We start from the raw sequence: 20,909 nt of genomic DNA, 5'->3' as shown, positions 1-20,909 counted from the left end.
TTATTCAGAGAAAGAGAGGGTACTTTGTCAAATTTTGTCCATGTAGAGGGGATTTCAGATGACACTATGTCAGATTTGGCTATTCAGAGTGAACTTAAGAGGGCACTTTTTTATTCTTATTCCGCTCAGAGAACATTAATTTAAATTTTGTCCACTTCAAAGTTAATAAGCTAAAATTTTGTACACTTTGAGGGCACTAAATCAGGAACTTTGGAAAAATCTTGTCCACTCAGACAGCTCCAAGGAGGGCACTCTATTGTGTTTTTCTGCCATTGTGGCAGACAAGGGGGCCCTTTGGTGGTGATTTTTCACTCTTCATTTAAAATGTGGCAGATCATCTGACAGTGATGTCAATGTGATTCAAAACACATTCAGTGCTGCTCCAGATGTGAATTTGCCTCTGGCGACTGTCCACCAGGTGGAGTCATTGTTGTACTTCTCTACTCTTGTTAGTCTCATCATGACTTGATCTTTGAACAGCTGAAATTCCCAAATTCAGAGTAGCACGTCTAAAGTCAGTCAGTGTCACAACACATCAAATCAATCTTTGTTACACCTTATAAAGAGATGATGGGGGATTAGTATAAAATCCTGAGGAATTAGACAAAGAAAATAAAGACTTCTATATGCATATAATACATGAATGAGTTTTTGTTATCAACATACTCTCAGCACTGGCATGAATTCACCTCCTCCTGATGCTCAGTGTATCTGACATATGGCGTTAACATCTTCTCCTCTTACTTCCCGACATCCGATCCACGCACTATCATACTCTCAGCGTCAACATGACTCATCATCATCAGGCTGTTTGAGGGGAGCATTCACACACACGAGTAAACAGAAAAACCTGAGAGTTTTAAGACCTGATCGGATGTCACTGCATACCAGATTTCCATGGATACAGGCAGTAGCTTGGCAACGAGGATGTTTGTCTGTCACCATGGTAACATCTGTCTCGGGGCATTTATCAGGAGCCTAGTGGGATGAGGAGAATGAGAGTGGAGAGCGTATTTGAAATCTTTCTTCTTTTGTGTTTTGATGCAGCTCTTTAGGTTAATTCTAACTTTTCTTTGTTAACACAAGCTTTGAGTGAAGTCAGTACAACCTTTTAACCTCCTCAGTGAGCGTTAAATGCTGCACAGTCATCCTAAGTTTCATATCTGCTCCATCTGCTGATGCTGCACATTCGGACAGGAAGTACAGACAGACGGGAAGATGTGTCCGAGACAGAAAGTGCACACAAAGATGGGAAGTTGATCAGCTGTGGAAAAGACTTTGAAACCCTTTTAGTTTCATATGTACTTTGAGCATTAATGTTGGATGAACATACCTGCATGTATATTAAGATTACTCATATGTGTGTGGACACTTGGTCCCAAAATGCAGCAGTAGCATGAATGAGCTTCTCATATCTTATTAATGTGGCTGAAGCTTCGAGTAGTTTAATGATACAATCAGACAAAGTGAGGCAATATTTTCTGTTAAAATAACACTAAAAGATATCTTTTTTTATTTGCATAACCCCAAATTATCCCTTAAAACATGAAAGTAGATGAATAGGGAAACTTCCTATCTAAATGCAATCACAGTCTATTGAATAGAATTGAAACTGTGATAGTTGTGCATTAATGTAAACTGAGATAACTGTATAAGCAGAGATCCCTGCATTTACATACAGTTGCAAGAAAAAGTATGTGAACCTTTGGGGTTTCTTGGATTTCTGCATAAATTGCTCATAAAATGTGTTCTGATCTTCATCTAAGTCACAACAATAGACAAACACAGTCTGCTTAAACTAATACCGCACAAAAATGATATTTTTTCATGTTTTTATTGAACAAACCATGTAAACATTCACAGTGCAGAGTGGAAAAAGTATGTGAACCCCTAGGCTAATGACTTCTTCAAGAGCTAATTGGAGCCAGGAGTCCGCCAACCTGGAGTCCAACAATGTGATGAGATTGGATGTGTTGGTTAAAGCTGCCCTGCCCAATAAAAAAAAAAAAAAAAAACACACCAGTTTGGAGTTTGCTGTTCTCAAGAAGCATTGCCTGATGTGAACCATGCCTCGCACCAAGAGCTCTCAGAAGACCAATGATCAAGAATTGTTGACTTGCATGAAGCTGGAAAGGGTTACAAAAGTATCTCTAAAAGCCTTGATGTTCATGTGTCCACGGTAAGACAGACTGTCCACAAACGGAGGAAGTTTAGCACTGTTGCTACTCTCCCTAGGCCTAGTCATCTTGTAAAGATGACTGCAAGAACACAGCGCAGAATGCTCAATGAGGAAAAGAAGAATCCTAGAGTGTCAGCTAAAGACTTACAGAAATCTCTGGCACATGCTAACATTTGTGTTGACAAATCTACAATAAGTAAAACATTAAACAAGAATGGAGTTCATGGGAGGACACCACAGAGGAAGCCACTGCTGTCCAAAAATGACATTGCTGCATGTTTGAAGTTTACAAAAGAGCACGTAGATGTTTCACAGCACTACTGGCAAAATATTCTGTGGACAGATGAAACCAAAATTAAGTTGTTTGGAAGGAACACACAACGCTATGTGTGGAGAAAAAAAGACACAGCACACCAACATCAAAACCTCATCCCAACTGTGAAATATGGTGGAGGGGGCATCATGGTTTGGGGCTGCTTTGCTGCCTCAGGGCCTGGATGGATTGCTGTCATTGACAGAAAAATTGATTCCCAATTTTATCAAGACATTTTGCAGGAAAACTTAAGACCATCTGTCCACCAACTGAAGCTCAACAGAGGATGGGTGATGCAACAGGACAACGACCCAAAGCACAGAAGTAAATCAACAACAGAATGGCTTCAACAGAAGAAAATACGCCTTCTGGAGTGGCCCAGTCAGAGTCCTAACCTCAACCCCATTGAGATGCTGTGGCATGACCTCAAGAGAGCGATTCACATACTAAGAATATTGCTGAACTGAAACAGTTCTGTAGAGGAATGGTCCAAAATTCCTCCTGACCGTTGCGCAGGTCTAATCTGCAACTACAGGAAATCTTTGGTCAAGGTTATTGCTGCCAAAGGAGGGTCAACCAGTCATTAGCCTAGGGGTTCACATACTTTTTCCACCCTGCACTGTGAATGTTTACATGGTTTGTTCATTAAAACATGAAAACATATCATCTTTTGTGCTGTATTGGTTTAAGCAGACTGTGTTTGTCTATTGTTGTGACTTAGATGAAGATCAGAACACATTTTATGAGCAATTTATGCAGAAATCCAAGAAATCCCAAAGGGTTCAAATACTTTTTCTTGCAACTGTATTTCCATCCTTCTAAATGTAGATTCACACTGTGTGCACTTTCAGAAAATAAAGTACAGAGGAAATACCTTTGAAGTGCTGAGATTGCTGTTGGTGCTGTGCCAGAGGTGCACAGCTGGATTTTTTGCAATGCAAAGTGGCTGACTCTTTAGCAGGGGTGTAAAGTAACTAATTACATTCAAACAGATTACCGTAAATGAGTCGTTTTTTCAGTACATTTTGAAGTAAAAATGCCTGTTATACAGTGATCCCCACTGGGGTCTTCAATCATCTTTCTGCTGGATTGTTATTGGTTTTGATTTGAGACACATGTGCACCATGAGTGAAGTTTTCCACCGAGTTAGAGTTTCTGCCTGTGATGTTAGGTGTTCCTAAAGGATGCATAGTGCATATTCTTCATCAGTATGCATTGCCAGCTTGAATCTTTGCTTTGTTCTTGCCAGAGATAGCCCACCTTACCACAGATTTTCAAGAGTTACTGCAGCTCTGTCATTGCAAAATATTTAACATTTTAAAAGTGTAGTTTAACGTTATCCAGCGTGGATTGATATAGACACTTTTAAAATTTTACATTCAACTGTTTATAAGCTTAATGAACACTGCCAAGTTTGCTACATATTTCACTTTATTATAGAGGTGTGACTTTACCTGAACAACCTGGTTGGAGATATATTCTCTTGTTATTCTTGCCATTAAGGAAAGATCAAATTTTCTGTGCAACTCCCCAGTACTCAGAGCTTAAAGTAAACCTCTAAATTAAATAGTTTTTACTTTTACCTGAATCAATTTATAGACCAGTACTTTTACTTTATGTGGGTTAATTTTTTACGAGTCCAATTGTGCTTTTAGTGAAGTACAACAGTCATGTACTTTTTCCACCTCCGCTCTCTAGAGAGCTGGGAACATCAAGTTTTAACCTTACTGTATGTCAAGTGAAATAAAGTGTTTCTGTATCAGTGAATTTGTCTGAACACCTTCATATGCCAGGTTTTGCATGCATCTTGCATTGTTTAAGATTTTTTTTTTAATCGGCTATTATGAAGCAAATGTCTGACCATGCAGCTAGAATCCACTGGCTAAAAAAACTGAGATAAAAATGTAGCAGTGCTTATGCCCCCATTTTGCACCATTTGCTCTTATTCACTACTCAAGTTGCATGAATACTGCTTAAAATGTGTTCTTAATAGTTTCTAATTTCATGTAATAAAGGCACTCCCTGCTGGTGCTCCTGCAGACTTGAGCGGTGCAACCCCCCCCCCATAGCCCACCTCCTCCTTGCTTACCCTGTTTTTTGTTTTGGATTGTAATAATCATTTTTAGAACATTTTTCTCAATAAAAGTACTATTCATCCATATCAAATTTTTGTGAGAATCTTAGACGACTGATTTGAAATTGTGTACTTTAGACTCACTACAGTGTTATGCTTAGTTAGCTTAAAAGGTAGTTTTGATCTCCATGGTCTGGGGTGTTTAATCAAAATTTAGTTTATTATCTTTTATTACATTTAAGCATGTTTACATAAGTGGCTGTGAGATGCCTCATTTACTTCTGTAATTATCAGGAGGAAACGTGCTGGTACAAAAAATGAAAGTTAATGCCTTACTTATCACATGGCACTAAAGAAAGAACACAACTGCTATAAGAAAACCTGAAGTTATAGGTGCTTGGGCCTCAAGAGCAAGGGGGTAGGATTGAATAAATGTATATGTCTTCCTGCTCCTTTTTACTCATGTAAACTGAGATGCTTAAATGTTTGCAGATGGAAGTTATTGTCTCTTATTTCTTCTCTTTTTCTTTATTTTCTTTAACTGTTTTAAGGCTGTCTTTTTACATGTACATAAGACCCAATAAATTTTAGCTATTATAATTTGTTATTTTCATGTTACACCTGGCCCATACATGCTAAATTATAACAATATGGTGAGTGTGAGTCAAGATGATGTTCACTCACTATGGTTGCTTTTAGCTATATGGCATAGGGCCATATATTGATCTTTCCCCTCCAAATGACTAAAGCAGCCCCTAAATACAAGGATACATGTACCTGGTAACAACAGAAGCAAAGAAGGTCTCTCACAGCCACTCTTGTAGTAACTACGTCAAAAAATACAAAACAGAAAAAATAGTTAAGCTAACTTTAGGTCTACAAGTCACACAGCAGAGCTCAATGGAAATGCTACCATAACAAATCAATATCAACACAGAGACGCCTGATATCTTCTTTGTAAATTCTCACGAACATGAAGAATAGATAAGTAGTACTTCTCACAAGAAAGACGTTTTCAAAATATTTAGTAGCGCTTATTAATTACCAACTTACAGTGTAGTGCTGACAGGCAATGACGCATGGGCTGAACCGCTCAAGTCTGCAGAAGGCCGGCAGGGGGCGCTTATGTAACACAATGTATCATCACCGCATACAATCACACATTATTGGCAGTATTTACATAATCAAAATAGTAAATAAGGGCAGATAGTGGCAAGTTGAAGTACTAACAGTAACATTAATACCATGATGATAAAAAACTATACCTAAACCTACCAAAGTCAAAGTCACAAAACTTATATCCTTATATCAGTTTCCTTGAAAAAAAAAAAAAAAAAAAAAAAGAGACATCTTAAAGGCAGACACATAATTTCAAGTATACAAACTATGGCTGAAGTCTTTGCTTTTGCAGGTATTTGTAGCTATTTGGAAATACTTGCAGACCAAGTCGTCTCCAATAGGCCTAACATATATCTTTAAAAAAAAATCACAAAAAATACAAATATGTCGGTGTGTATGAAAAGGAAGTAAATAAATTGTGTTCGTACGATGTGCGAAATATTCATAAAAATCAAATTCACCCAAAAATCTAAAATCTTTCCTCCTTCCTTTATTTTATTCTTACAGTATTTGTTAGCTGTAACAAATACAGCTAACAAATACTAAACTATGAATTTAAGTTTAGGATTTTGTTCCTTTATGTTTACAACATATTATTCCATATAATTTAAGATCCTTAATCAGCGAGATAAACCAGCCATCATCCCTTCCATTACTTTCAGTTCATTTATGGGCCGTCAACGTGACGTCACTGGTCTCTAAGGGCGGGGGGCTCGCGGCAGCAGGTGAGAGCTCAGCATCGCCTCCTCGCAGATTTCAGACGCAGAGCGGCGGAGTAGCGGAGCGGAGCGGAGCCATGGGAAAGCTTCAAGAATTTGACATCACTTTTACCAACAATAAGGTGGTTTACGGTCCTGGGGAGTCTATAAGCGGAACTGTGAGGATAAAAACAGGCAACTCGCTGCAGTACAAAGGTAAGCTGTCCTTCAGCAACACGGGGAGAAGAACATTTTAGCCAGTCAACGCCTGCTTCAGTGGAGCGCGTGGCGGCGTCTTCGTATAAATAAACTTTTCCTCTGCGGTAAAGGAGGGATAAGGAACTGTAGCACGGCTGCGTGTTGTTCCTCTTTTAGCTTTACGGCTCTTTTTGTGACCGTGAAAAATTCAGTGCGTCCATGACGGGTTTTGGTGTCTCTGCTTTGGGAGTGGACGCTTCCACGCGCCACATGACACGAGCAGCCGCGGAAGCAGAGAGTTGGTGCTGCTCGGTAATCACCGAGGTGGTTTAAAAGCCATATCCTGCTTGTAACAACATGTTGCTTCCTACTGTTATTCGATGACATTCTTGAAAAATGTGTGGAGACATTGTTCAAAGAAGAGAAGCATCCAGAAAAGCAGAACAACAGGTGTTTGACACTTTAAAGCTTTATTTAAACATGTTTCTTTTCACTCTGTTTATGGTTGCAGTGTAAGGGACGTTCAAATCTTTTCTACCAGCCTCTCAGAAAAACTAGTGCGAATAGTTAATAATGGAGGATAAAGAGGGTTAGGAAGGTGAAGAGCAGCTTCTGAAGTTGCCATGGAGGTACACAAAGAATCTATTATACAGCAGGAATCCTTGTGGAGACTCTTGTCTGATAAAAGAGGGCTGCTATCAACATGTAACCAAGCACTTTTCTAAAGGGAGCTCTGCTAATAGCTATGCTTATTGACAGAGACAGAAAGACTAAATAAGCAGGGCTTTAGGAGAGTGCAAAGATGCTGAGGTGATTCTTTTTTTCTATTTATCAGGATCAGATCTTACAAACAGTGACAAAATGCATTCACAATGTGCTTAACTTTTGCACTGTGTTTACGTTTGTGCAACTAAGATAGCCTAGAGACACAACTTTTGATTTTTAATGTCTTGTGTTGAACTCATCTGCCCTTAAAGCAGTTGTTTCTATTTGCTTTGCTGTGTTTGGCACTAGAGTGGTTTTTGCTTTGTATTGCCGTGCATCCCTCCCTGCCATAGCTCTGGGCCCCTCCTAGGGTTTGGCCCTACTTTGGGAATCACTGCCATAAAGCAACAATATGCAACTTTTCAAGGGTGGGAGGGCTTTAGCCTCTTCCTGCTGTCATTAGGCAAGACGAAGGATATACCCTGGACTGAATGAATGTCAACAACTTCTGTTTTTGTTGCTGCAAAGTATCAGAACAGATAAAGGTATTTTTTTATTTTACTGCTATCACGGCAAAGTTAAAATTCTGGTGTTGTGACCACCCTATAAGTCAAATCATGGACAAATGTGCAGTTATTTGGCTGTACTCCCATCTTTATGTCCAACATAGTGAGATTAATTTGCCATAATGCATGGGTCGACCTGAGGCAGATGGCGTTACAGCAGAGGTTAAGGCTCGTGCTGAGCTCTGTTATTCTGTAAGGTCACATGGACGCAGCTCGCATGTACCTGACACCAGGCGTTTTCCTAAATGAAACCCCTGGCTGCTGTGATTAATGTTGTGTGTCCTTGAAGTGTACAGACCACAGGAGATTCTTTCCACATCAATGAGTTGACAGCTCAATAAAAGTATTTTAAGATGCTGAAAACAGCGTATGGGGGGATTTTTAGGTTGTTGGTTGAGTTTTTGGAGCAGCTGTTTCATTACCTGTCCATTTAGTTTCATTTCTCTGTAATCTAAGAGAGAGCGATTTCACACCTGCAACAAAATGTGAAAAACCACAGTGGGGTTTCACTCCCCTGCATTTTGTCAACACAAAAAGAACACAACACAAGTGAAACGGCTGTTTCTAAATTCATCATTCCCCAGTTAGATATTTTGTTAAATGAGGAAGAAGAAGAAGCCAAAACCGCCACACAAAACTTGTTACAATAGGAATGAAACAGTAAAACCGGGTTTGCTTCTGCCTTTAGCTGCCCTACTTTAACCCTTTGGACACCCATTGATTCTTGGGTTGATGTATTTGAAAGTCAAAATGTTAGTTGAGTTTTGATTGCAGTTATGTTCAGAGAAACGAGATAATCAGGATTAAAAGAGCTGCATGTTGTGTTGTGCTGGTTTCTTTTGGTTTGTGGTGTAAATGGAGAGCAATTTACCTTCCTTTACAGGCCAGTGCACCCCCCCACTACTACCACCACCGAAAAGCTCTCACTTTAATTTAAGTGAGGAGCAGAGAGTTAACCAGAGAGTTAAAGAAGATAACAGAAAGACGACATAAGGTTCACCAACCTCAGTCACATGAACCCACTCTGGTTGTGAGGTGTCAAACCTGGAATACTTCAAAATAACTCTGAGAATTTAATAGTAAGCATTAGCACATTTAATAGTTAGAAACACAAGTAACTTATGCTCTATTGAAAGGATGAGTGCTCATAGAAAAAGCCCTTTATTGGCTCCTACTATTGACCCCTCTCTGCTTTTCTGGTGTCTGCTGCATCAGACAAAGTTGAGTGTTTTTGTCCATGAACGATCTCATACGGCAGCAAACTAAGGGGAGATACCTGTCCTGCAGTAGTGTCTGTCTGAAATACGTCCACACAGCTGAAAGAGGAGAGGATGTCCTCTTTTCCACAGCCGCAAAACTTTAAGACATTGCCACTGGTTAGCTAGCTTGATGAGGATGCTGCCTGGGGTAGAAACTGTCAACAGGCATGTGGGGGGAATTTCAAAATAAAAGCGTAGCTTGAAGCATCGATTTAGATCTAGGTTTTGACTTTCCATCGATCTAATTGGACCTAGTTAATTGGTACCAATACTGAGAGAGAGAGAGAGAGAGAATAGGATCGTTTGATCCTGATGTAACTCAGCTTGCCTATAAGGTGTAAGACAGTGCTTCAACTATAAATCACTTATAGCACCCCTGTAATCAATGTCGTTTTTTTTCTTTTACTTAAACTCAAAGCATTTTGTTAAAGGATTGAATGAAGCCCCTGTAGAGGCACACACTCTGCTCACTGGCAAATGCTTGGAAAATGTGGCTTTTAAACACCTGGCTATAATACCATATACTCCAGTAAAATGTGGGGAAGGCTTGATGGTATTAAAAACAGATACTGCCCAGTCCTAACAGACATGATGATGGTAAGATTAAGTGAGTGAGCTTGCTTTGCAAGCCTTAACACAAGCTGTGTGCTGGATCAACTTGGTTTGTCTTGGGCCCGGCTTAAAAAAAACTGTTTTGTAACGCTTAAAAAACCGTCAAAAGGTGTGTTTTAATCCAGCGTTTCTCAAAAGGGTTTTGTAGACCTTCAAAAATACACTGTGATGAATTTTGCAACATCTGCTGAACTCCTGCAAACTTATTATTCACTGACCCTGACAGTTATGAGGTTTTCTGACAGTTATGAGGTTTTTCTTGGTTAATTAAAGGTAAGAAACTGTTGTGATTCAGGAAAAACGCATATGAGACTAATTTGGGTATTTGCACTGGGATGCCTAATGATCTGCACATTCATGGTGAGTCTTGGTTGATTTTGAAGTCGCCCAAGGGTTCCACGGCACCCTGGTTGAGAAAGGCTGTTTTAATCCATGACTCACTTTGTTTAAGTCCAGTTTGACTCCAAGAAGAAGGCTGTGGTGTTACACAGGTCAGAGAAGCAACTGTGGACACAGTAGCTCTGTACACTCACCAGTACTACTAAAGCTAAGTTAGATCACTGATCTAAAGATCATGGTTGTCATTTAGTTTGACTGCTTTAATTGCTAACACCCACAACAGGAAGTATGGAGTTGTCACCTCACCTTGACACCTCAGCAGGAGAGAAATGAAACTCAAAACTGCCAGTACAGTTTTTTTAGAGAGACAGGGGATTGTAGTGCCTGATTATGCATTTAAATGCATTATCCCTTTACATTTATAAATACTGCGATATAATACAGTTACTGCAACGTGCAAAAAAAAAAAGACTGAGGTAATAATTTGAGCTCTACGTTTGCGTGAGAGTGACTTAAAGTTAGAGGTAGTTTGACATGAAGCCCCTGAGGAATGCTGAAGTCTGATTTTTAGTGTGCAGCTGCTTTAATCCCTTAATTTCCTTTTAAAGTTTATGTAATTTGTAAAGAAAGAGCACTCAATAAATAATTAGGCTCCAGGTCGAATTTTATTGATTGCTAAGAAGTTTTTGAAGGGCGTTAACTGTCTTGTCTCTTCAAAAAGTTTGCTCACAAAAAAGGGGTCCATGACAGAGGTTCACGACCAGTTAGCTTTTCCAGGCGACATTTAGAGTGGATCTCAAATTTGTGATTTAAAAAAAGAATGTCCAAAAAACTGTGAAATGCTTTTTTATGAGATTTTTGTTCTGTTGCTGCTTTGTACCCTCCTAGGTCCAAACTGCACAATTTTTCATTAATAAATCAGGTAAACTGAAAAATATCTGAAGTTTGGGCCATTGAGGAGTTGGTGGTGGGTTGCATGGCTGGACCCGTTGAGAACCACTGATCCACAAGTTGCTGCTGTTAAGTCCTCTCACTGACGAGTGGGAAGTACTACATCTAAGGAGACTTGGGCTCCTTTAGTTGTGCCCGTTAATGTACTGTAAATGCTGAGGTTGCATTATGTGTCCGATGACATCACCCTTCTCCACCACAGCCATTCATGACTCCATCAATCAGGCACTTTGAATCATGCTGAAGCAGGAAAATATGTGGCTGTCTTCTCTGTGAAAGCATGAGAGTTTCCTGTTTTTGTTTTTCTACAAGAGAATGAAACAGAATTGTTGGTTTGTTACTCGTTGTCCTGACTGTCAGAATAGATTTGTCAGTTAATCCATTTTCTGCATTTATTCTATTAAGGATGTCTCATTACCTCCAACAGCCAGTCACAAGGGTAATAATCAGAGAAACCATTTCCACATATATTGAATCTTTAAATGATGTAGATTAAGAGCGAGAATACTCCAAGGGCCATTTTCCTATCAGTACAGCCAGCCGTGAGCCTTTAAACTGGATAGTGATTTTCTATTCTGATTGGTTTATTAAGGTTAAATTAAGGTTAAATCAAACATGATGGTGTTCTTTTGCAAGTCAAGACAGACTTTGTGTCAATGTGGATTTGCTTCAGCATTTTTTAGGTCAAAATGTTAGATATGTTAAGCATTGAATGATGCAATTTCTGTCATTTTGGTGATAGATAGTAGGGATGCACAATATTATCGGCCTGATAACAGTATCTGCAGATATTAGCTAAAAAAGTGTGAATTTCACAGACTTAAACTGTGACCAAAAATGTTAGTTGCATGTTTGAGGAAGATTGGACAAGGACTTCTATCTTTGGGGATAAAACTCTGACAAAAGGAAGTTTAGTTTGCGTCAGCCTATTTTACATCAATAAAAATTTTGATACTGCATTGATATGGGTTTGATAAATTTATATTTATTTAAAATCTGGCTGGTTCGAGCTAGACTAAAACTAAATTGCAAAAAATGTGACTCAAACTAAAAACAAAATATTTATGACTAAAGCTCTTTGCAAAGTGAGTTTGTTTTTCCATCTGAAATTTTTGTATAATAAAAAAGAAAAATGTCTCCTTTAGTAAAAGAGCCACAGAATCATCTTCACTCTTCTTTCTCTTCTTTCATTCTTTTCGAATTTTCACATTGAATGCAATTAAAACACATCTCACTTTTAAATTTTTTTTATTCTTTTTTTTTTTTTCAGATTACAGACTGAAAAGAAAAAACATCAGAAAATAACAGACTCTATGCAAAGACCTGAGACTTAGACTAGATTTTAAAAAATGACCAAAATTAACTCTGCCACTTAGCCAACAAATAAAGGTGTGAAAATGTCTGTGCTGACTAAAATGACTTTGGAAATATTGGCAAAAATCCAATATCCTGCGTCCCTACTCAAAACAAGCACAACACTGCAAACAGCAATTCATCTCGATTATCTTGTTAAGATCAACAGCAGCTGAGATTCAAACTCAAATAATCGCTCAGTACTACCAAAATGTCATCAGTGTATTTGTGCAATGTAGAAACTCTGCTGGAGTTTACCTGCAATTTCTGAAGATAAAAAAAAAAACAAGAAATAACCAAATTTAGTGCCTACGACAAAATTCTGTTGTTCTTACAACCCTAGCTGTGAGATATTCACATTGCTATCTTATTCAGGCATAGGTTATATGATGAAATAAATACTCAGGGATATTAATACACAGATAGAAGCTCTCTGAGATGCTGAATATGGTGGAGGCCAAATTCTCAGCCTCTCTATTATTGATGATGGAGCCCATTAGACAGCATTTCTATTGATCAGCTTCCTTACAAAGACAGCCGTTAAAGAGTGAGCCACTTATACACATTACTTACACGTAAAGTGTGCACTGCAAACCCAGATCTGACTTTTATTTCTGCTTACATGGAGAACAAAATACCAGAAAGTCTTGGGTGTCTTATGAAGCAATTTAAATAAACCCTGGGCTAAAGGATGTTTATTTATGTTGATTTTATTACACCAACTCTAGTTTTCATACACAGATGTTTGAGGAATAATCAACTAAAGACTTGTGGTGAGAGATCCAGTATGTTTATCTACAATGAAATGAGTTTTTCTGCAGAATCCTCCACCAGCCTCACTGATCAGATTTGTGTCAGTTCATCTTATTTTAACCCTGCTATAAAACCAAACAGATGAAGATACATCATCTACAAACTGCATTCTTTTGATGTAAATGTGGATTATTGACAGAAAACACCCTCGCTGAGAAGCAGAGGATCCCTCTGTGTTAATGGTGCTCAGTTATAGATCTGAAGCAGGGAGAGCAGTCAGCCTGTCTGTTTGGTTTAGTCTCCTCCTGCGTCTTGGTCGTCCTCCCGGCTTTTAAAAGCATGTCCAGTGAAGTCACCTGATACAGGACATGTTGCTGTTTTGACTCAGCTTTTACAGACATTTTATCTCTTGTGGGACATGCCTGCATTGACAGTATACTTCAGCCTCCTGCCATATCTGTCCTCTTATTTGTAGTCTTATTATTCTTCCCTTTATTTACCTATGTCTACCTGAACAGACTTTAAATAGTGGGTTGTGTAAATGAGACGTTTAGATGAGCAGTTCTTTTGTATCTTAGGTGACAGAAGTAGATCTGAGTTTAGCTTTCAGCAAAGTGGAAACAAAAACATTCAGTGTAACCCAATCATCATCCACAGTAACACAAACCACCAGCTTTATGTAAACAAGGCGAGGTTTCTCCTTAGGTTCACATGGAGCTAGCCACAGGCATGTGTACATATACACCAAAACACACACTCGTGATGTCTTTACAATAAGCTTTTTTTAAGCTTGTATCATCAAGATTTGGCTTTGTAAAGTGCAAGTTGGAGTCGCTTTTCTAATTTCCTAAATGCTATTATGCATGACTCACAAACAAGATCACAGTGTCAACATTGTTGTTGCTACAATCTAGAGAGACAAAGTGGTTTAGATTGTAGCAAAGGAGTGGCAGCAGTAACATATGGAGTTTTGTCTTTATCTATGAAATGAACAGGAAGAGGTCAATAAAAAACACAAAGATTTACTCCTACTAAGTAAAATATTATCTCATCCATCCATCCATGTGCATGTCAGTCTGAATGGATTTGAATTTATTAAAATGAGTTTGTATTCCCATGCTGGATGACTATATTTCCCCTACAGCAGTAATCATGTCAACATATTAGTGGTGTAATGGTATGGAAAAAATTTGGTTTGGTACATACCTTGGTTTTGAATTCACAGTTCAGTACGTTTTCGGTTCGGTAATTAAAGCGAATGAATAACAGATTTTTAAAAAATAAAATTATATTAAAATAAATAGGCTGAAAAAAATTACATTTAAATTAATAATATTGCTGCATACCCTTCCAACAGGTCTTCAATGAATAAAATATTAATAAATAACTACATTTTTGAATTAGAAGATTATTTTAATTAATATATTTTTATTAATTAACATATTTATACCCATTCTTTAACCTTTAGAGCTCACAGCTATTTTTTTCACCACCATGTCTCCTCTGGACTTTTTTCTTAAAAAGCTTGTAAAACATCAACCCTGTGGTGCACAGTCAAGCTCTATACATCTTTTTTTTTTTTTTCAGGACAACCTGGGCTTTAAGAATAGATCTACAACAGTAATGTAACTTGAATTTTGAAAAAGATATAAGACTCCAAAGACAAAATAAAAAAACAAGTCAGAACTTAAAACTCAAAGATTTTCGTTGATAACACACAGTAAACAATAGTGACAAAGCATTTTCTTTGCACAGACTTGTTCTCCCATCTCTTGGGGACAAAATAGTGAAAAAATAAACATTCTGTGACTTACGATTTTCAAAATATCAAAATATCAAAATAAATACAAGAGAAAGTCCATTTGCTTTTTTACAGTTAGATTCATTTGTGCCGTTCCTTTAAGCAGTAGAGAAGCAACTGGTCAACTACAACTCCCACAATGCTTTGCATCTGCTTTACTGTCAACAAATATGGCACTTCCCACCGATGAAAGCCAAAGTACATGATCAAAAATGGATTAAAAATTGACAAAAAGATGCTTATTATCGGATCTAACGCCGTGGATTTAAAATTTAAAGACCCTGAAAAGTCACCGAAGTCGCAGTCTTGCTAGAACAGCTTCCTTAAGGACTACGGAGACATCGAGGGTAGCAAACAAACGGCAAAATGGTCAGCTTTTAGAGGAAAAAAGAGTAAGTGCCTATGACGTATGGCTCAAAAGTTATTAATGTTTTTCTAAACTGTGTCACTTCTTGTTGTATACGACAACCCTGTCCTCAGAGACCCCGGGAAGTCAGCCAAGTTCTGGGGTCACTAGAAAATGTCCTGTAAGAGCTAAGAATGCATGAAGTACGTAACTAGAAAGTTAGCTTGGTAAGTATGCTAATTAACATCCTCTTGATTTCAACACGGACTTCAAGCACTGGATTCCCCTCCATGATGGAGTCCCCTCTCCCCCTCCTCCGAAGCTGACAGTTGAAGGCACCGCATTTAGAATGAATTTGATTCACAAAACCAGAGCACCATTGTTATAATAAAAAGATCTTAAATCATGGGAAATTCATAACCGGCTGGTGAAACTTTCTGTTGTTCCTCCTCCTTACAGTGACGTTCTTGTTTGAGTGGTGCTTTTTAAAATGCTTTGATTGATCCGCTGGACGACATGCTGTCAGTGACACACCGGCTGAATAATGTCAGCGCTACTGTTGTTGTCTTTGTCCACTGCTGACAAAAGGAGTAAGCTTTTGTTTTGCCTATTTGCATCTTTGTTTTGTTAATCTGCACGTGGGTGCTCTTCCTTTCTCAACCAAACTTCATAAGAATAAAACAGGAAATCACAGCTCAGCAACAAAACAAGGAAGGCACATCATAAACAAGAATAAGTCATAACAGGATGCATGCATTTCTACCATCCTTTATTATGATATTAAATAGAAACCTAAGCCTTGATTTATTAGACTTTGGTATGAAGTAACACTATTTAGATTCTTATTAGACTGTATGCTATCTTTGTTGGAAGCTGAATAGGCTCCTTTTCAACTCTACTCAGAGATCTTTTTGTTTATACAAGATTTTACAGTCTGTGAAAATACCCAAATGTCACACCAGGGCTGTCTCATGACTCACGCTGAGTTTTACAAATACTAAGATATATAGCACCTATGTAAAGTGTCTAGCTGAGCCTTTGAGGTCTGCATTTCTCCTAGTTTCACCATGTCATGGTAATAATTCTGTCTCTGCAGCAGATGTACAGGAATTCATGATAGGAATGTTGGACAAGTCAAAGACATCCAATAAGAGATATATTTACATTTTACTGCAGTCATAGTTTATTCATGATAATCTGTGACTTATTCTGATGTCTTTAAATCAAATAGGTTAGCTGAAGGTGAGGAGAATCTGAGCAGAAATGGACTCAAAGAAAATCAATGAGAGCAGTTTATGAGTGTCTCTTCCTCCTGGCTCATGAAGGCATCCCTGCAGGCCGGGTTTCTGTGAGCGTCTAGACTCAGGGGCTTGAGTAAATGATGACATCACGGCCCCGAGGGCGACTGATAAGAGATCTGTCTGAGAAAACAAATGAGCCATGCTGAAACCAGCTGACACATCATGAGGACACATTTTACACATCATAACACTGTTAAACTGAATGAACAGCACAAGAATTATCAGCGGTTTTAAGTGAGTAGTACTTTCACCTAGCATTACAACCATTGATGCTGCCATGTATGAGGATGGATAATGCATCTCCACCTACTCAACCGTAAAAAACTGAAGCCAAATTTTTGTGTTCTTTAAAAAGTTTCATAGAGAAGGCTTTCAAATTCATGACACATTCTGCTGACTTTTTCCACACCTGTGCCTCTTAATGTAACACATTTGACTGCTGATAAGTGCAATATTAATCACTTTATCCTGTTATATCGGCATACAAATGTGCCTGAGCGTGCTCAGTATTGTTCTTGGATTTTGTTCTTAGCTATGAACAGATCACAGAAAGGAAAACATAGTTGAAAACAGATGTGGGTTTGGGAACAAATGCCTTCCTTTAAAAGGTTGGTGAATGGGGCTCAGTGACTTTTTAATATTCACTATGTATTTTTAGGACCTCTCACTCTACTCTGCCATTCTGTTCAGAATTAGCTATTCCTGCTGTGCAGCTCTTTTACTACCGTCTGTTTTCCCCTAGTGGAATTTGCACTAGTGCTAGCTACAGGTACAGTAGTTAAGCTCTCAGCCTGGAGTGATAGTTGCGAAGGACTGACCCACAGCCCTTGAGATGCACTTCACACCTTTGCTGCTTGCTTGTTGTCTTTAACGTAAGAGTCTGTTCATTCAAATCAGAGCTCCATATGGTTTAATATACTTTTTAGTGTCACACAATTAATCTAACAGCAATTGCCATGTCAGGCTGTGCAATTACATAACCATATAAAAGGCTGCAACTATTTTTGTATGAAGTAGTACTTTAATTTTATAATAGTGCCACTATTGCACTATGCAGAAGTACCATTATTTTTAAAATGGAGAAACAAATATTAGGGAATATATTTAGTTAATTTGAAAGCATCACTCTTGAAACTCAAGGTTTTGTATTTTCTTATACGGCTTAATATTTATACGAGTTGAGTTGAGAAATACACACTTCAAAGCTGTCATTATTCTCTGCATTTTTCTTGATAATCAAGTAAGTAGACTCATGATACCATTGGATTTATCAATTATATCTAATCCCAATTGCAAATCACAATATTGTCCAGTCTAATTGTAATTGCACATTTTAACCAAATCATTTAGCATTACTTTACTGCTGGATTTTGAAATACATGATCGTGAGTTAATGAGAGCGAAAGCTCCTAAAAAATTGGCACTGCATGTCTGGTCTGTGTCATAATTTATCTACAGTGTTTTAGAAGTAAAGGGGTCTTTAGAAGGCAAAATGAATGGGGGGCAATTTTCAAGTTGAGTTAAGCACCCTCAATCTGCATGCAACATGATGGCAGCTACACTTTCTGGTAAAAATGGTGCATGTCGCAGCATTTTATGTAGGTATATTGGGCACACTGGTATTTTGAATGAAAAATTGGTGCTACAGGTGTCCTGTTTACCAAATTACTTTTTAAACAAACTCCATTACTTTTCAACGGCAATGGTTATAACCTCTAAAACTAAGTTATAATGCTGTCTGAAAGTTTTCATGCGGTCAAATTTAACCAACAGTCGTAGGTCCAACAGTGACTGGGTCTGAGGGGGCATGTTGTCACCCAGCAAGTCTGGCATATTTCTTTCAATAAATACATTTTGCCTGAGTGCTTATATACTGGGATAAGGACAATAGTCCAGTTTAACGTCCTAGGCTAAACCATAGGTTGACTTTACTCTGGAGTGACTGTGGATCAGTATGCAGAGTCTGTTAATCTACTAGGAGATCGATTGGTGGTTAGGGCCCTAGCTCCTGCAGTCACATGTTGTTGTATTGTTGGGCAAAATGTTGAACCCCAGATTGCTCCCACTGCTTAGTGGCATGTAAATGTATAAATGAATGGATGTGTTTGAATGGGATTAGTTAATACTGATAGCTTCTCTACATAGCAGCAGTTTTCCAATCATTTATTTTGATAGTAAATTAATAAAACTGTGAAACAAGTTACTGCACAAACATAGGTAGTATTTGAAAGGCTGCCAGGACCTTCAGTATGTCATTATGTCTGAGATAAATACCTGCCTAGCTCGACATTTTTGTGGAGTCCTTGTGTCTTGTCTGCTTGGTACTGTTAACTTTCCCATAATGCATTGTGGTAAAAAAAAAAAACCTGGGCTTTCATCCCTCTGGCTTTGTTATCTTTGTCTTGCAATGAGGAACGTGACATATGATTACACAGTGAGAACCAGAGTGACTCAGACTGACTCCAGTGCCCTTCACTGTGTGTGGCTGGCATGGACCGGTATGAACATCCTCATTCACTGTACTGAGAGTTCATAGAAGGGAAGCTGTGCCGTCAGATGGGAGACTTTGCGCCAGCTGCTCCCTCTCCCCTTGGTTTTAGTCATGTTAATAATAACTCTCCTTTGACCTCCATAACCAACAGCCGCCCTAACCCCACGGCTGGTTATTTAGGTCTAATGTAAGAGGATTCTGCCTCATTCCCCCTGATAAGCAGACACAGACACTCCCCTGATCACTCCCCCTCTTCCTTTCTAGAAAAAGCTGTCCCACTTCCTGAGCTGTGCTGAGTGAGTTTGCAGAGGAGACGTCACTCCTCAAGTGGAATAAAACCCTGATTAGTGCAAACAAAGGCAATAAAGACAGAGCTCTCGTCAGCTGTAAGATAACTACTTAGTTTATAGTCGTAATAGTGTGTTGTTAAGTGTTATGCAATGTCCTAATGTCGTCCTGTGTAGTAAATGGTTAATCTAAATCCATAATTGAGAGTTGATGGTTAAACCTACGCCATATTTCATATTTTGGCATCTAGATGACTAATAAATATTATTTTAGCCAGCAGAAGTAAAAATGGGCTTGAATGGTTACTTCATGATACTTTGGAGCAAATGTGCAAGATTGAACACCTCTGTCCATCTAAAGAGTTTTTACAGTGCAAAGTAATCAGAAAAGTCATTTTCACCACTGTTGTGTCATTGCAGTGCCCCTCAAGAGTCATCAGACTGTGTTAACAAAGCAGTCAGTTTACCCTGAAGGTCAGGGGAGTTGCTTGTCCTCCCCTGCCAGGATTGATTAGGTTTTTTTTTTTTTTTGCTTGTTTCATTGTGTTTGATACAAACTTATCATTCATAACACAAGTCACACCATACCAAATGCAAGCTAAATAACCTAGGTAGTGAAGGAGCAGAGCTTTAACTAAAGGTGATGTGAAATGAATATAACTTTCTGCAGGGAAGACGGATCATTTGCTATAGCCCATGTTTAGAGGTGAAGTTTGGTGTTTATTTCAACTTTAGCAAAGACAGGAGAGGTTTCAGTTCTCATTCCATCTTCACATGACTTCTCAACCTCTTTCCCCTGCATGACAATCATATTCATCAACTTTTTTCTTCCTTTTTTACATGCATAAAGCAAGTTGGTACGGTATCTTGACATCAGAAAAAGGAGAACTCTGTTGGGCGTATGCAGTAGGTCCATTGGGCTGTTGTTAAGTCATGTTGCAATAATCACATTTAGTTTTGAACCTAAATCACCATGTTTGTCAAAGCAACAAAAACAAAGTATTGATTGTTGCTTGTTCCAAACTGTAAACCTCCTTTTCTTCAAATGGCTTGGAAAAACTTAAATCATTTGGCTCGTAATGTCTGACTTCACAGATACGCCTTGACCTGCACTACAAGATAAGAAACTGCAAGGACTTTCTAGGGAACTTTTGAGCCCAAATTCTCCTTGTCAAGATACTTATCAGCACCACAGTTGGAAAATGTTCACCAGGAGGTACCATAGGCCGGTACTTTATATTACAAAACCAAAATATCCACCAAAAAGCTTCAACATCTCTACAGTTAACACTCCCAAGCAGCGATGTGTATAAAGAGAGACGTGCTGGTTTTCAGAAACTTCACTTGCTTATGTTTAGAGGCTGATAACTTTATGGAAATAATTCTAGTTTAGTACTGGCTGTGTTTTACAACCAGATTCAGGTCTGTTGTCCTGACAGTTTTCAGGCCCCAGGCCATCAGCAGCTTTTGTTGTTGAACCCACTTTGCTGAAGATCAAGAGGCTCACTGCAGAAAACCCTCTCAAGTGTGAATGTGCCCGTTAGATAGTCCATGTTATCCCAAA

At 38.5% G+C, this 20,909-nt stretch overlaps 1 protein-coding gene across 1 annotated transcript in view; it reads left to right on the top strand.

Moving 5' to 3' along the window:
- The first annotated feature begins 6,423 nt into the window (after positions 1–6,423).
- arrdc1b (arrestin domain containing 1b) overlaps positions 6,424–20,909 on the top strand; it is a 52,734-nt gene continuing 38,248 nt past the window's right edge. The window contains exon 1 of the mRNA XM_041811101.1: positions 6,424–6,599. Within this exon, the coding sequence (XP_041667035.1) occupies positions 6,482–6,599 (118 nt within the window). The 5' untranslated portion in view covers positions 6,424–6,481. The remainder of the gene's footprint in view (positions 6,600–20,909) is intronic.

The sequence above is a fragment of the Cheilinus undulatus genome, linkage group 17 (genome assembly GCF_018320785.1).
Source record: "Cheilinus undulatus linkage group 17, ASM1832078v1, whole genome shotgun sequence".
Lineage (NCBI taxonomy): Eukaryota > Metazoa > Chordata > Actinopteri > Labriformes > Labridae > Cheilinus > Cheilinus undulatus.
Note: the sequence above shows the minus strand (reverse complement) of the source record. Positions and strands in the feature narration are given on the sequence as shown.